We start from the raw sequence: 18596 nt of genomic DNA on the forward strand, positions 1-18596 counted from the left end.
TTCACATAAAGTGGACAATGTAAGTGCGACTAACCGTAACCTAGTAGCTTATAAGTGAGGAATTATGTAAGTTCGTGAAATATTGTACACCACTGTTGGTTGGTTATACCGACCTAAATTGTAAATCTCAATATTTTAATACAATATTTCTAAAATTTACCATTTTTTTAAAGTCTGACCAAAATAAGTAGGCAGCGATTTTGACAGCCTATAATGTTTTTCACATAGCTTGGGTTCTGTGACAGCTGTCATCTCAATACAATTTGGCATTTTAAGGTTAGAAATTGTACCTATTGAGATGATAGCTGTCACAGAACCCAAGCTATGTGAAAAATATTATAGACAGTGCAGGTATTATTTTAAACGTCAAGTTGGTCTGACTCTAGGTAGCTTTTTTCACAAGGTATTGTTTTGTATGATTTTTGACGTCAGGAGCAGGGCCCGTACCTTTCATGCAGTTGACGGAAAAATGACGTCCCGCTACATAGAGTATGATTCCAATTAGTATTTTTGTAATAATTAATCACTTGTCAACCTCTTTAGTTAACTGATATAGATACTTGTCAATCAGTACAGGAACGTCTGACTTTCATCTATTGTCACTCAACTAAATAAAAGATTATTAGTTTATTAAATAATATATATTTCCTATTTTTAGCAGTAGGTATATTTCATGTTACAAGTATTTATATTTCTATGCGTCAATAGGTAAGTTATCTAAATTTGTACTTTTGTAAAAACACCTCCTGTATGTTAAATTACGTCATTTTTGCGTCAACGGCATGAAATGTACGGACCCTAGTTAGGAGTGTCACTTCCGTTCTTACTTAGTTGCCATAATATTTAGTGATGTCTGGTGTAATTATTGTTTGTGAAACATTTTTAAGAAAACTGATGTAATGTTGAGATGTAGGATGTAGGTAATGTTTTAATAATGGCTAATACACTTGTTTTTTAGTCTACGGAGCACATAATAGTTGATTAAACCATGTTTCCGAATAGTGTCGTCAAAAGGAGCCACTTTACGAACTTCCTTCAAGTTACCTATAACTTTTTACCCTGACTTTGTTGTTAGTCTTCTCGACCTTGTCGATATGTCGAAACTTTGAAGGATGTCCTTTTAGCGAAAACACTACGCTTCTGATGGTTCTTGTCACACTATGTGGGGGTGATTCATCGCATACGTTTTGAATGCTGTTTTTTTTATTCTATAAACACGAAAATTGTGTTAGTATTAATATTATGTATATGCCTGTGTATTATTTATGGTATAATAAAGTCTCAACTTTAATTGCGTGGAATTCTGACAACTGTCATAATTTGAGGACGGCAATGGCAACCTCCAGATCGTCACCATCAGCCGAGAATGGCTGACATAGGTACTCGTATTGTGTCATAGTCTAATTAGGTCAGATATTTTTGATAGTTGTATACGTACTCGTCTCACCGTAGTGCGGCAGGCAGGTGTAGCTGGTGGAAAGCGGGTGTCGGCATCGGCAGCGCGGCGGCGGGGCGCGGGGTGGCGGCGGCGGCGAGGCCGACGGCGACGGCGACCACCAGCCCGCCTCCATCAGCCGGCCATGGCTGCACCCGCACCCGCGCCCGCGCACTCGCTACCTGTTAGCACCGACAAAAATTAGAATTTTCAACCTTTTTGAATTCAGAAGTGTTGGGAGAAGATGAACAATAAGTTTAGAAAAATAAATCGGGTACGCTTGATTACAGGCCCGTCTTATACATTAATGAAATTATTATTATAATAAAAACAAAAAACCCAACTGTTTGAGGCTTGGTAGCTTAGATAGCAGAGAACTGTGCTAGCGATCCAGTGGTCGTGGGTTCAAGTCCCACCCAAGACAGTGAATTTTGCACTTTGAATTCGTTTATAGTAATATAGGTAATAATTTTATTATATTTAAGACTTTTAGAGTTAGTTATACATTTATGAAATGGTTTTTTCAATAGCTTTCATTTGATACCCATATTGCTATGGTAACATGGGCTCGAAAAACATTACCTTTCTTCTGACGCAGTCCGGTAAAAAAGCAAAGCGTGATGTAAAGCTGCAATACCAATTTGACATGTTTTTTTGACTCCTTAGGGAAGTGTAAAACTTTGTTTTGCAAGCAAAATATGTAAATGGTGCTGCCTGCGTGATATGTGAACAATTTCAACAGTGTAATTTTTTTTTAACTCTTGCAGTTCAATTTGAAAAAGTGTGGCTTTTTTTGACGTAAGCAGGGATCGGAAACCGATATTTTTTGTATGGGAACGAAAACGGTATTTATTCGTTCTTTGTTAATTACTTCATTTCTAATTAGGCAATCTAATAATACGAAGTCGTTATCTGAAAACACAACTGAGTCCTACATTTAGAGTATAAAATAAACCGAAATATATGGTTATTTCGATGTTTTTGCAAAAAACCGGTTCCGATCCCTGGACGTAAGTATTCCAAATAACATCAAAAATGCAGCTCTACGTCACGCTTTGCATTATTAATTTGTTTATAAGATTTGACTGGTCCCTATTATTAAAAAAGTTCGGTGTTCCCATACCATCTTAACGTCATACAATTTTTAAAGAAAGTAGTTATCCAATATCGTAGACGCTTTAAAGGATTTTTATGAACACTATGCATCTTCTGTTCAGCCTACTGCTTACAAGTCTTAAGGCTTCTTATGTCATCCATGTGTCGACTCAGCGATAGCAAATAAACCCACACATAATGTTCCAAGTTGTTCCTGGATAAAGCTACCCTTTAAATATATTCAAGTAGCGTTTCCTCTTTGTAGTTAAGTAGGAAGGTGTGTAACATATTACGAGATCTATAATGCACGCGGACAGTAACAATCTTACACAGACTTGTGTGTTTTCTGTAGGACTGTACTTGTGTAGGTTCTGTGACACCGGCATAAAGTTGGTCTCTTTTTAATTAATAAAGTTAGAAAGAAAAAACTTTTCCCTACTTGCGACATGTGTCGCGCTGTAACCAACATATGATGTCACCTTGAACAATACAAAATAGTGACAAGTGACAACATAAACTTAAGTTTTTTGCTGGCGGAACGCGGAACTCTGAAATTTCCAAACACACTAAACGCAAAAGAATTCAAAGCGGTACATTATTAACTATAATGTCAAAACCAGGAATACACGTGTTCGAATATAATATAAACCATTTGTGAATTTCCTTAGGCGCCCACGCTCAATCAATTTTTGTATTGAATCACCCAATACGGCGGGCACAGGGGCGGATAGCAAATGGAAATAGATGTTCCACTTTTGATTGTTAAAATGGAATTGTATTGCGGTCAACAAGTTTATTATGCAAAGGTCTTCTTTCCTATCAATAGCTAGGGTTGTATTTGGACTGTATGTTTGTAATAGCAGAGGTGTTACCGAAAAACTTCGGAACACTTGCAGATTTATATTAACATCTTCGAATATAAAATTTTGTCAAAAATGGTTGATATTTAAAAGTGACAGTTGTTAAATGCTAAATTTACCTATGTTATTAAAAAGGATAACACAGGTTTCTAAAGCCTCATTTACCTGGCTATGCAAATGGTCAATGGTAGGTACCTGTAAACGCGGTAACTAGTCCGATGGCCAATAATTAATTATCTAGTGCAACCCTGCCATTCGATTCACATCATAATGTTAATTAAGCCTTATAGCAGAAGCAATAAGGATCAAGCTCGGAGGTGGTGTACTGTACGGAGCAATCAAGGCGGCGCCAGGCGTCATCGGGAATTAATAAATTATTCACTATACATCTATGTATCTATTATTTGCCCCCGGGTTTCAATCTAAAACAGACCTTAACGCAGCCGGCATATAGAATATTACTTGTATACAAATAAAGTGTAGTTTCGCATTAAACGACGGAAGCACTTTGATCCATTATGCAGTGATTACCCTGAATGAGTCAATTACATCACAATATTCATAATTCAAACCGGAAAATTGGCGCGTTTTACTCCAAATAGCCAGATAATTGATTTTGCATCATTCATGCATAACCACGCTTATTAAACAAGCTCAAGAGTTTAGTTGCCCTAGTTATAGATTGCCTACTAATTATCCGAGTAATGGAATTGGACTGAATTATGATTGTGTTAGTTGTGTTTGGTATAAATGTATAATCTTCTTCCGCACTAAGTATACCTTATAGTGCTAAAGTCAACTAGAATCAGTTGGAAAAAATTTAGAAGTAGGTACGTAAGTAATTCTGTTTTTTCTTGTGTGATCAAATAAATTGATGAAAGTCTGAGCTCTTAAAAAACCTGCCTGCAAACGTCAGTTTACTTTAGCTTATGCTGAATATCATTTATAAATAATGAAGACATGAAGATGTGAGTATCTAATCCCAAAATTGTTTAGCTTACAATGTGCCTTATTAAATGTAGTAGATTACAAAAAAAATTCAATTATTTGAGATTTGTATGTGTTTACATTTTTATGCGTCGGGTTTGGGTATCGTGGGTAAATTCATTTTGATCGGTATAATCGGTATGCAATGTTGACTTAATTTAAGATTTATATTTGTAACTTGTTGCAATTGCAACGCTGTATTGCTTTGTATATTGTGGTGTTTGTGTTGCACCAAAATGTTTGATAAAAAGCGTCGTTCTCACAAAAGCTTTTACCTACAGCTGTGAGAAATTGTAAAAATATACATAAAAAGGAAGTTCAGTGTATGTCTTTCTATGATACATATTGAAGCCGGCTGATACCGGATCGGTTCAATACCGAGGACACCTCGATATGAAACCTACAACCACAGATAAGCTCATATCGGACATCCGTGCCAAAGACCGGTGCTTTGTGACGTTATCCCAGTCAATGAGGATATACGTAAGAATATCCTATGTCGTAGCGCAAAGGAAATACTTCAGAAGGCAAGTCATTCCACATTCCGCACGCCGCAAGAAACGAGCGAGATGCCCGCTTATTCTTGGTGTGCCATGTATCTAAGAAGTGAGGATGAGCTTTGCTCCTTTGGCGGGAGGTGCTGAAGTTGCCATCCGAACATCGCCTAAAATGTTAGTTTGAAGACGAGTCTAGTCCAGATAATGCTTTCTTTAAAAAGTAAGAACTATCAGTTTTATTTTACGTTTCTAAAAATTGTTGTGAATTTCGGACCGATTTTCAATAGGATTTCTTGGTTTCATATAGATAAGACAGATATCCAGATCTGGTGGCCCACAATATCACGATGACAAAATTAGTAGCCATAAGTATGTTTTCAGTACATCCTGTCAAGCATAATTAAAAAAAATGATTATGATTAAATTATGATTTTGGTAAAGAGGAACCAACCAGGATTATTACATATATATAAGAACTACAAGTAAATGTAATAGCAATAGTCTAATAGTACCGCTACCACCAGTTTTGATGTTGACGGATTCGCTCACGTCTACGTAACTTACTTTTTACCTTTACATCTCGCTCGTACTAGGCTACTGACGCTGGTGGGCCAAGTTCGTGTAGTACTCATAATTTTAGGAAAGCAGATACCGTAGCCTATGGACGCCTGCAACTTCAGAGCTGTTACATGCGCGTTGCCGACCCTTTAAAAACCTGTACAATCGTTTTTTGAAGAACCCCATACTGTAGGCCCTCGGGATCGGGAACATCTCTTCATGAGCTCGTTCCACAGCCGGAGCGTTTAGTGAGGATGAACACCCTGCCGACGGCGAAACGTGCGATGATAGAAAGTGGCCGTTGGCATCATGATCACGTTAAACAATTCTTCAGAGCACAGCCCATTTTACAAGCGGTAGAACATACATAAGGAGGCAAAGTCTCTCCTTACCGCTTGTGAGTTTGGGATCGTCGACTATCCGTACAGCGCACCTTTAGACTGAGTCGAAGAGTTCAAGTTGACATCCAGGTGCTCCTGCCCCAAGGTACAGGACAGTAGTACTCCATATGGGGCCTGATTTGTGATTTATATAGTAGCAGTTTTGCCCCGGAGTGGAGGTTCCGTATCTTCATATGAGATAAAAAGCTTTAACCGCAAAAGTGCCTAGCTTCCTGGCACTTACGTTCTTTTAAATGTAAATTAAATATTTTTCCGATTAAAATTTATTACTCTTCAAAATAAATATTGTGGAAAGAACTCAAGTATTAACATTTACTTTCTTAAATTGTTTCACATTATATACATATATGATATATGGGCCCTCCTAAAATATAGTTTATAGTTTTCGAGTACAATTAATGTAACATACGGACAGACGGACAAAACGTAACAAGTCGAGGATTCAGTTTTTGGTATTTAGGCCAAGGAACCCTAAAAGGAGGAATTAGAACATGGGCATTTTCAGAAAAAAAATGAAAACGTGGCCAAAATTTTTCGTCAGTTTCGTGAAAATGCCCAATTTAAGAGTACCTCTCTCGTTGATTAGACTAGACTACGGTAAAATGATGGCGACGTGTGGAGGGAGTCCAATTACCCAGAACGGAGGGCACGAAGCGTATTATTAGTTATTGTAGGGGCTTGTACTAAGAAATATACCGCAAAGGGTCTAAAAATATGTATTTGTGTTCTCTTTATTGGTACTTACATCTTTCAATTATCTATTTACATAATGATTTACATACATTAAAAAATAAATATGTTTACATGATAAGTCTAACTCATTTAAAAGTATGTCGTAAATAATTTTTTCCTGTTATATATTAATATCACTGTAGATAACTCAGTAAAAAAAGATTCTTCAACTAATCCAACTATATAGTACCTAAGTTACATAATAATAAGTTGAATAGATAAGAGATAATTTATTTGTAAAACATGAGTGAAAAATAATTGAAGTATGAACGAAAATGTGAAAAAAATTACCGTTCCCCCCTTATCTTCGAAGTTTACCGACGAAAAATTATGAAATGCTTACATGATAAAATTGTACGGGAAAAATACAATCAGATCTCTATCTTGCTAACTTTTTTAAAATTAACAAAAAACCTTTCCGAATTCAGTTTGCAATTTAACCAACTTTACGTGTGCTTATTACACTTAAAATTTCTATGAGACTACATTAAATACACGTTATTACAAATAAAAGAACAATTATTGAAATCGGTTCACATGATGGAGAATTATCCTCGAAAAAACCAACATGCGTGCGCAACATTACATCGCGCAAATTTGTTAGACAATTTGCCGCTAGCTGGCGCTGTACGCAATTATACTTAGTATAGGTACTTCTGTTCAAAAGTCTTTCGCCTTTATAGTTATTCGAGATAATTCGAAGTTTGTACGGAACCCTCGGTGCGCAAGTAAAACGAACTCTCCTTTGACCGGTTTTTTTATGGTAACTTTTACCATAAAAAATTCGGCCCTTTAGCTACAATCGGCTTAAAAACAATATGTAACCGGCGATTTCAGGAAAAACAAATTGTTATTGTATACCATGCCAGTTATTTCAGTGAAATTTTTCAGGAAATTTATGGGCAAATCGTATAATTTATGTGTGTAGGTAATCATGTGTGCCGCGAAGAAGCGTTACTCGTACCAGTGAACACATGTGTACCTACACTCAATAGCAATAAAAATGTGTCACTATGTAAACTCCATTTATTCAATTTATTGTGGTCCCCCAGTTCTAAGGCAGTAAGGCTGCCAAGTCAGAAAGTATTGGGATGCTTGGTGTCGACATTTTCAGTGACGTCCAATTCCGTAGGCACCTGGAAGAGAAGGCTGCGATTGCATCCAAAAACTTGGTGTGTTCAATAAACCGAGGCGATACTTTACTCCAGGGCAAAGACTACTACTATATAAATCGCAAGTCAGACTTTTGGACAGGAGCACCTAAATGTCAACTTGGACCCTTCAACTCAGTCCCAAGGCGCGCTGTACGAATCGTCGACGATCCCAAACTCACAAGTGTCATTTAACTTGTGAGTCTAAGCCTTCTAAGGAGAGACTTTGCCCTCGTGTGTGTGTGTTCTACTGCTTGTACAGGCTGTGCTGTGCAGAATTGTTTGTCATGATGCCAACGGCCACTTTCTATCACCGCACCGCTCGCCGACGGCAGGGTGTTCATCCTTAAACCCTTGAGCCCAAATGGTCGCGCACTATGCGGCTTAAGAGGAATTTCCTCGCGCGGACGCTCTGGCTGTGGAATGAGCTCACTGTTGAGGTTTTCCCGAGGGTCTAGAGGATGGGATTCTTCAAAAAAGGAGTGTACAGGTTTTTAATGGGTCGGCAACGCGCATATAACACCTCTGGAGTTGCAGACGTTCATAGGATACGGTGACTGCTTACCATCGCCTGGGCTGCATGCTTGTTTGCCACCGACGTGGTTAAAAAAAAACATTTTAGTATAGTTACGTGCGTTGTTTTGTTAAATATATCTACCTATACAATTAACGCCACGTACCTCAAAAATTCTGCTATCCGCTACAATGTATAGCGCTATAAGTTGTAGGTTAGATTATGAAGGGCGTAAAAGTTTAAAGGTACCAGACAGTGGCGAAAGCCTCGCTGGTATGCCAATGCTGAAAACTTTGAAAACTTGGCAATTTAAACTCTGGCATGAAAATTGAAAAATAATCCGGAAATGGTAAAAATGTTTTATTAACACTATGTACTGGTACGCTACGGTACCTACAGCCGCACACCGTTCTTTGTTACACACCCAATAAAAAAAGATTATTCACACTAGTTACCACCAAGTTGTTTGGGAATTTTTTCCCATCTATTACTACTGGTAACTACTGAAAAAAAAAAACCCAATAGTTACCACCAAACCAAGTTTCTACTGTTAGTATTGAACGCTAACAAAATGTTGGTGGTAACTACTGCGAAAAAAGTTCGCACCTTTTACCAGTAGTAACTACTGGGAAAAAAAATTCCAGTAGTTACCACCAAATCAAGTTGGTGGTAACTACTAAGAGATTTTTTTCCTAGTAGTTACCACTGTTACCAGTGGTAACTACTAGGAAAGGTGGGAAAAAAACCTAGTAGTTACCACTGGTAACTGTGGCTAAAAAAGGTAGGGTAATGTTTTAAGTATAATTGTATCATTATGTCTTAGGCACATTTTACACCTTTGGTAGTTGGTACAGCCCTGACAAGCTGACAAGCTTGACGGAACGTTAGACGCGTCTCCGTAGTAGATGTGACAGTGATTTTAATATCGTAAATGTTTGTAACAAGATGCTTTCCTTGTAGCGTACCTGGCACAGGCACACCGCTCCACTCCCTCGCTGACGCTGTATACACTGCCACGCCGCATTCGACGCTCGCCCAGCGCGTGCTGTCACACGCTCCGGCTCCTCATCCTCAAACTACCCCTACTCGCACAAACCCCGCATTCTATTACACCTTTACTAATACACTCAAATCTAATGTTCCGTTACCTAAACTTTATCCACATCATCAAGTTTTACACTTATAACAAAGGCCCAAATTTCATATTTTTCACATCACGGACAATTTACAAGTGTACAGTCACGTCTTGCATCTTTTATTACTTTCCCGACACTGCACTTCACGTTACACTGGACGGAGAGCTCTTGCAGTCATGGTAATTACCTAGAACAAACATTTTTATTAGTTTTTTTTTTCATAAAATCTTATTATAAATAGGAATGAAGGAACTGCTGAACTTCAAAACTTAAAATATAAAACATTCGTAAGATATTCGTATATTATTTTCTGTAACTTGAAACAATTATAAACTCGCGGGATTTTATTAAAAATGGCCCCACATTAAAGTATTATTTTTGCAGTAATATTGCACCGTTGAAAAATAATTCCTAGACTACGAATTAGGTAAACGTGTTGTTTGGCACACTGCATCAAATTTTGACGCATAATTAATTAATTATCACTAATCAAACAACACTAGAGTCCGATGTGACTGACACAAAAACGGCTTATTCGTTGATCACTGTCTAATTATCGCCAGTCAAATGAAGTTATCCATTCAAACAAGCTTGATTTAAATGAAAACGGACACAAAGGCTTGCGGCGAGAAACTCGTGGTATACGAATGCCAGAGCGCAGGTATTACAAGTTTATCGTGACGCTCATATATTGCGATTAAAATTAAAATTCTGCGTTCATAGTGCTGCTTTGTTCGTACGTGCTTCAGATGAGTTCCCACTCTCTGTTAAAGTGTAAGGCTTCGTTTACACTAAGCTACTTTTGAAGGGCCGCTCTAAAAATGCTATCAACATTTTATGCATTCCTCTGGTTTGGACACTGAACTGTTCCTTACTCGCCTCGACTCTTTGCTTTATGTAGATGCGTCCTTAGTTGAAGTGAAGGTAATTTACATTGAATGTGTCGGCGCGAATTGAGAGTGATCGCTGAGTGTTAGTGGGCCGGAAATATATTCGGGGTTATGTCATGATCATGACACTCTATTATTCGAATTTCATATAACAGGATGAAGCAAACATCTGTTATCAAAACATTTACATATTTTGTGAATCTTAGTATTGTTGATCCGTTCCGTTCACTTGTTGGTGTTGAGAGGATCTACCGAGAGTAAAATACAAAGGAATAAGCGAATACAGAATGCCACGCTGTAAGCATCGTCTTAGCATCCTTTGAGATTTCAGTATTTCATATTGGAAAAGGATTTTGCAGATGTATATTAGGTACCCAAAACAATTATATTTTGACGACCTGTCTGGCCTAGTGGATAGTGACCCTGCCTATGATGGTTCCGGGTTCAAATCCTGGTAAGGGCATTTATTCGTGTGATGAGCACGGATATTTGTACCTGAGTCATGGGTGTTTTCAATGTATTTAAGTATTTATAAATATTTATATATTATATATATCGTTGTCTAAGTACCCACAACACAAGTCTTATTGAGCTTACTGTGGGACGTAGTCAATTTGTGTACTAATGTCCTGTAATATTTATTTATTTTTTATTTTATTTTTATAAAAAGACCATATACAATAATGTACCTAAATAACAAGATAATACGTAGTACATACATATACAATATACACCCGGTTGCATCATTCTTGAACCCAACTACTAGGCTGCGATTTTTCTTGTATAAAAAGCGAATTGGTTCAAATACATTAATGAAAAGTGCCATTTTTTCTCTGGGCATTACAAATGTTAACGAATTCGAAGTAGATCATTCAGTTCAAGGTCTATGAAATACAATCAATTTAATAGTATAAATTCCTAGGATTATGTCAAAATATTATTTTATTTGATTTAAGACAGTACGAGTATACTCACAGTACTTGCATCTTTTATTACTTTCCCGACACTGCACTTCACGTTACACTGGACGGAGAGCTCTTGCAGTCATGGTAATTACCTAGAACAAACATTTTTATTAGTTTTTTTTTTTCATAAAATCTTATTATAAATAGGAATGAAGGAACTGCTGAACTTCAAAACTTAAAATATAAAACATTCGTAAGATATTCGTATATTATTTTCTGTAACTTGAAACAATTATAAACTCGCGGGATTTTATTAAAAATGGCCCCACATTAAAGTATTATTTTTGCAGTAATATTGCACCGTTGAAAAATAATTCCTAGACTACGAATTAGGTAAACGTGTTGTTTGGCACACTGCATCAAATTTTGACGCATAATTAATTAATTATCACTAATCAAACAACACTAGAGTCCGATGTGACTGACACAAAAACGGCTTATTCGTTGATCACTGTCTAATTATCGCCAGTCAAATGAAGTTATCCATTCAAACAAGCTTGATTTAAATGAAAACGGACACAAAGGCTTGCGGCGAGAAACTCGTGGTATACGAATGCCAGAGCGCAGGTATTACAAGTTTATCGTGACGCTCATATATTGCGATTAAAATTAAAATTCTGCGTTCATAGTGCTGCTTTGTTCGTACGTGCTTCAGATGAGTTCCCACTCTCTGTTAAAGTGTAAGGCTTCGTTTACACTAAGCTACTTTTGAAGGGCCGCTCTAAAAATGCTATCAACATTTTATGCATTCCTCTGGTTTGGACACTGAACTGTTCCTTACTCGCCTCGACTCTTTGCTTTATGTAGATGCGTCCTTAGTTGAAGTGAAGGTAATTTACATTGAATGTGTCGGCGCGAATTGAGAGTGATCGCTGAGTGTTAGTGGGCCGGAAATATATTCGGGGTTATGTCATGATCATGACACTCTATTATTCGAATTTCATATAACAGGATGAAGCAAACATCTGTTATCAAAACATTTACATATTTTGTGAATCTTAGTATTGTTGATCCGTTCCGTTCACTTGTTGGTGTTGAGAGGATCTACCGAGAGTAAAATACAAAGGAATAAGCGAATACAGAATGCCACGCTGTAAGCATCGTCTTAGCATCCTTTGAGATTTCAGTATTTCATATTGGAAAAGGATTTTGCAGATGTATATTAGGTACCCAAAACAATTATATTTTGACGACCTGTCTGGCCTAGTGGATAGTGACCCTGCCTATGATGGTTCCGGGTTCAAATCCTGGTAAGGGCATTTATTCGTGTGATGAGCACGGATATTTGTACCTGAGTCATGGGTGTTTTCAATGTATTTAAGTATTTATAAATATTTATATATTATATATATCGTTGTCTAAGTACCCACAACACAAGTCTTATTGAGCTTACTGTGGGACGTAGTCAATTTGTGTACTAATGTCCTGTAATATTTATTTATTTTTTATTTTATTTTTATAAAAAGACCATATACAATAATGTACCTAAATAACAAGATAATACGTAGTACATACATATACAATATACACCCGGTTGCATCATTCTTGAACCCAACTACTAGGCTGCGATTTTTCTTGTATAAAAAGCGAATTGGTTCAAATACATTAATGAAAAGTGCCATTTTTTCTCTGGGCATTACAAATGTTAACGAATTCGAAGTAGATCATTCAGTTCAAGGTCTATGAAATACAATCAATTTAATAGTATAAATTCCTAGGATTATGTCAAAATATTATTTTATTTGATTTAAGACAGTACGAGTATACTCACAGTAAAGTAAATAACTGAAAACGAAGGTACTTTTTGGTCAAATATTTTTTTTTGATTTCAGTCTTTCCGTGAAAACATTGAGATTTCTTTTTATTCTGCTGGCAGCAGCGTGTTAAAAAGATCATTTAACAGCAACATGTTCTACATTATTATCTGTAGGATACTTTGCCTTCTGGAATGCAAGCAGATCTCTTTTTCTTCGTTTCTTTCCGTAGCGTCAAGTCCTATGTTTTAATGTTTTTTTTTTACAAATAACATCACTTTGCTGTGGAAGTAATTAAAGAGAAACGCGCTACAATTTTTGATACCACCACATTTTTTACAACTGCATTATAAAACATCCTTCCACATAATCTCGCAAAATCACGTTCTCTCAAAGTTGCAAAAGAATTCAAATACAGAATTTCGGAATACATTTCCGACTTAACACGATCGCTACGGGGAGAATTTATTTGTTCTTTGTAATTCATACGACACGTAACGTACGAAATTTAATAAGGATTATATAGCGTACTTTACGTATGGGACTTGTAGATCCCACACTAAAAAGTGCTGAATGCTGATAGCTAACGCAGCTTGATGTGAAAAAATCATATTCATAAAGCTAAATAACAATTTTATTTGTGTTATCGTGTTGGATTATTATATAACCAACGAACTTTACCACCAATGATAATTAGCAGCAACCGATCTCGGAAGTAAATCAAGAGCTTCAATAGGTACTCCTAACATAAATGGTCGTTTCTCGCTTAATAAATTGCCCATTTATCAGACACAAGCTGGACTCTCATTTAATAATAATAGCAATGCATTAGCGTGATATTGCAAGTGACACACCTGTTACTGTGACTCCGGGCTGAATAAATTACCCTAGTTAACTAGTTAACGAGCTCCAGAAGATTCTCTACACTAAGGAGAAACATTGCTTCGTTGCCTCCCCAAATAAATGTTTATGTATGTAGGTAGGTGTTATTATTTTTCTTCCTTCTTAGTCCGCCTTTCATACATGGAGACTGTGGTTACTTTGCAGATGATATGTTCCAACGGTCACGAAATCACGATTCTCATCGCCCTTAACGCTTCGTGGTTTCCGATTGAGAGCTTAGTAGCTTCTTCATATTAGTTATGACAGTCCGCTTGAGTTCCAAGGAATCGAAATTAAACCCGCTTGCTCCTCACACCTCGACCAGTAGGTATACGAGTGCCGTAGATATCCTCCCTAGCTTAACACCCGACACAGCGAAGGGCTTGAAGCTCATGCAAGCGCCCATGACTTCTCGAAAGAAATAGCTATTGCTCACGACTTCGTTTGCGTTTCTTAATCCTTTTACGGGATGAATTTTCAAAAGTATTAAAATAATTTTTCGAACTTACTAAAATTTTGTCTTCCTACGAATTTCAAGTCCTTACTAAGTACAAACTTTCAACCTTCTTTTAACCCCCTTAGGGCCACTTGCATCATCACACTAACCCGTGGATAACCAGTTAAACCTGGAGTTACTATGGTTACCTGCACAATTTGGCACTGGCTTAACGGTTTAACCGGTTAACCCCGGGTTAGTGGGATAGTGCAAGTGGTGTTTAGGGGTAGAACTTTTAAAAACGTTGAAATCACTGTGTTGTAATATAGTGTCAACCTACAAAGTATCAAGTACCTCGTTCACAAACAAAATCAGCCGTTATACAAATTTTCAACCCCTTTTTTGCCACTTTAAAGGATTAATTTTTAAAAACGCAAAAATGCATTTCTTGTATTTTATGAAAGTGTCTTTTTACGAAGTTTCAAGTTTTTAGCTTAAAATAAAACTTGATCTTCATTCAAATTTTCATCCCCCTTTTAAACACCTTAGAAGATGAATTTCTCTTCTATGTTTATTAAATACCTCTTGCAAAGTTTTAAGTTCCTAGATAAAAATAAAACTTGAATCCCAATTTCTAGCTTTTGTAGTTTGGTTCTGCGTTCATAAATCAGTCAGTCAGTCGCGACACACGCATTTATAGAAATATAGATTTATAAAGCAAATAAATACCTTCTTAGTTCTTATATTAGAACAGTCTTCGATGTATCCAGAATATACGAGTACCTACTCGTATTATGTCAGAAACCAACTAATCATAAACAACATCACAGTTGCCTACACATAATTCCGCTTCCGTTGGTATTCTGTACACAACAATGGGGTAGAAGACGCCGAGGCGCTAATATTGAATTAATCCATCTCACACTTTCGCTGTAACGCTTGGCAGAAAGTTTGTGTTTAATGTGTTTAATTAATAGTTTGACGCGTCGCTGGTGTCGCCGTCGCAATGCTTACATATATTATGTCTTTGTGAAAGCATCGTGATTCGAAGAGGACGCAGCACGTAAAACAGGAAAATTAGTTCCCACTATCTTATATGTAGAACTATGTGGAATATGCCATAATAATAACATGGCTAGAAGTTTCAGTATTTTAACTGAACAGCCGAGCACTCCAGATAATCTTAATGTTAATAATTAGGTACACTTGCGAATAAATCAATAAAAGCATTTTAAGCTAAAAAATATTAATTACCATATGAGTAACAAAATCTGAAATTAACCGTAAATTTTCCGTAACAGAGTGTAGATGTCGCAGTCGGATTGTATAATCCGCCGTATTTCATTCAGGTTTTATAAATTTAGTTGATCTTACGGATGATGAAAAGGAAGTCTATCAACAGTGACTCTCCAAACTAAAATCGCACCTGTGTGCTTAAATAATAAGCTACAAAAAACCGTATGTCAGCAGATACGGAGAACCATAGGTACTTAGGTATCTAAATGAGTCGAGTAAATAAAATCCTACATGCACACGTATACGTCAGACAACATACTGTAACACAATCCTCAAGCTCCATATAAAATCACTGAGGATCCAAATTATCATAAAAAAAGTACTTGAGGAGAAATGGGCTATGTACTCTTCAGGGTGACCCTATCGTAAAGAAAATTTGTAAGTAGTGTCAGAATGAATTAAGAAATTGAAATATAGAATAAAATGTTACATATCTATCACAATTTTTGAGATTAGGTATAGTATACGACGCGTCTGTCTTTCTGTATGTTCGCGGTAAAGTCAGAATCATCTGAACGAATTTTTATGCGGTTTTCACATATCAATAGAGTAATTCTTAAGGAAGGTTTAGTAGGTTTATTTGTTACCCCCTTATTCATAAACGTGTACTAAAGTTACGATGCCGCTAATAATCGTTTGTCCCTTTTCAACGTATTGGTATGATGGAAAGGGACAAACGATTATTAGCGTCATCGTAACTTTAGTACACGTTTATGATGGGGGTTAAGGTTTAACCGTGCGAAGCCGAGGTGGATCGCTGGTAGTTAAATAAAATACTTGTTGTGACAAGACCCCCTGAGGCTAATTTTATATACATTGTAAATTTATTTCTGGGCTTTTTGATTTGCACTACTCTTATATTTACAATATGGATATTTATTAAGGATTCCAAACAATATAAGCACATATGAAATTATCTACCCCCATAGATACGCTTTCGTCGAATAACCCTAATGAAGTATAAGCGTTCAAAAAATATTGTGCATGATTAGCACTGGTTCAATTTCTAAAACACGTGATTTAAACTGTAAATATAGTATTATGTATTGTGATTTTTTTTTAGTGAAAAATAGTTTTCATGAACACTGTTTGCGATATTTCTCGCCTGAAATACAGGGAATCCTAGTTCGGGCACATATAAACCATAATTATTTTTAACCGACTTCAAGATTTCAAAAGAGGAGGTTATCAATTCGGTTGTATGTTTTTTTTTTAATGTTAGTTACTCCATAACTCCGTCATTTCTGAATCGATTTTGAAAATTATTTTTTTGTTTGAATTTATATATATGCAGATTGGTCCCGTTTTTGTCAAAACTTAGTTCTGATGATGGGATCCATGAGGAATCGAGGGAACTCTTCAAATGTGAAAGGCATACATATAGTGATTTTTGTATTTTCTGTAACAAATCAAGTATTTACATTTGAAAAAGTGACATTTGATGAAGTGGAACTGCTGATGATGATCAGAATGGAACTCTTCAACGACGCATAGTACACGTTTGGCGATTTCTCCTCGTCGCTGTGTTTGTTAAGTAAATTAGATTTTTAAGACAAATTTTTGTCAGGTTCGAGTTTTGACGATGGGGTCCATGCGGAATCGAGTGAACTCCTCAAATGTTATATAGTGATCTTAGTATTTTCATTAACAAATCAAGTATTTACATTTGTAGAAGTGACATTTGATGAAGTGGAACTGCTGATGATGAACAGAACGGAACTCTTCAATGATGCGTAGTTCACGTTTGGCAATTTGTTCTCTTTGCTAAGCAGTTAGGTTTCAAGGCACATTTTTATATTTCTATCCTATTTAGTTTTTTTAATGTTTATCTGGTGCTTTATTTCATGCATTGTGTGAAATAATTTATCTTAAATACAGTCGAATACCTCATTGCGGGTATCTTGCCAGTCAACCATAGGGCAAATCTGAAATGTGTCAAAGTGGGTGCAGTGGCAAAAAAAAACATGTTACCTCCTTTTCTACATAATTAGGCGTAGGACGCTGTCTTTTTAATTTCATTGTATGAAATCTAAAATCAACAATAATCGTTCTTTCACCGGTCTCCCTCATTGAAGTCGGTTTTTTTTTCTTAAAAATTATTGTCTTTGTTTTAAACATTTATAGGAACGTAACTATGAAATACGTGTGTTTAAATAAATTATGCTTATGTTTATAGTTTGATGTTGTTTATGTAGTAATATTAATATTATATATCTTTACTGTTCATCGCTTCTTCGTATTTATCATTTTGTGTGTTTACCCTTGGGCTGTAAGCTCAGGTAACAGCTACAACAAGATTAGGTTGCCAAAAGCATGCTCTGGGCTCCTTTAGAATGCAACCGGGAACGCGCTAAGATAAGGATGTAGATTATAAGTATCTACTTTTTCCGTAGCTGACTTGCAACAGCGCAGGTAACTTTAGAGTGCTAACGAAAGTTTTAGTTAATTTAATACCGTAGCGTGGTAGGTAAGTACTAAGTAGATGTAACGGGAGAAAGGTGGCGAATGCTCTTTACTTTTGCCGAGATACTGTATTTCTCATTAGCACGCTCGTTATATGCAAGCGGTTCGCTGCCTACTAAAAGGAAAACATATTACAAGCTCAGCTATGCATTCCAATTAAGTACTACGCTATAAAAAAGACAGCGGGAATTTATGTGATGAAAATGAAATTACATTTATGCCGTAAGATACAAATCAACACAAATGTTCTGACAAATTATACATGTAATAAAATTAGCCTTGTTTAACAACCAAAATGATGTCGACAGGCCTGTTGACAGAGCGAAAAATTGCGTCGATAGCCAAGAAATTTCAGCCGTAGGTGCACGGCTGAGTAATAAATGTGAGCGCGCTTTCAGGTCTCGCTCCAAGACATCTGGACACTGAGTTAATTTATAGGTCCCATTATTCACCGCCGCGGCGCCGCGTGCGTGACGTCACAGTACAAACATTTGCGATTCCAGCTTTTTCCGTAACTAGACTACTCCCATTAACGTTTATTATG

The 18596-nt window shown here is 36.6% G+C and overlaps 1 protein-coding gene across 2 annotated transcripts in view; it reads right to left on the reverse strand.

The window, feature by feature from the left end:
- The window catches only part of LOC133526134 (monocarboxylate transporter 4-like), an 82250-nt gene that overhangs the window by 24720 nt on the left and 38934 nt on the right, over positions 1–18596 (reverse strand). Inside the window, exons 1-3 of one of the 2 annotated variants that reach the window (XM_061862612.1) lie at positions 9887–11007; positions 9196–9553; positions 1439–1617 (exon numbers count right to left, since the gene is read on the reverse strand). In XM_061862612.1, the coding sequence (XP_061718596.1) occupies positions 1439–1571 (133 nt within the window). In that variant the 5' untranslated portion in view covers positions 1572–1617; positions 9196–9553; positions 9887–11007. Of the gene's footprint in view, positions 1–1438; positions 1618–9195; positions 9554–9886; positions 11008–18596 lie in introns of those variants that run through there. The other variant, XM_061862611.1, reaches the window with a different exon arrangement.

This window comes from Cydia pomonella, chromosome 16 (genome assembly GCF_033807575.1).
Source record: "Cydia pomonella isolate Wapato2018A chromosome 16, ilCydPomo1, whole genome shotgun sequence".
In the NCBI taxonomy this organism is placed as follows: Eukaryota; Metazoa; Arthropoda; class Insecta; order Lepidoptera; family Tortricidae; genus Cydia; species Cydia pomonella.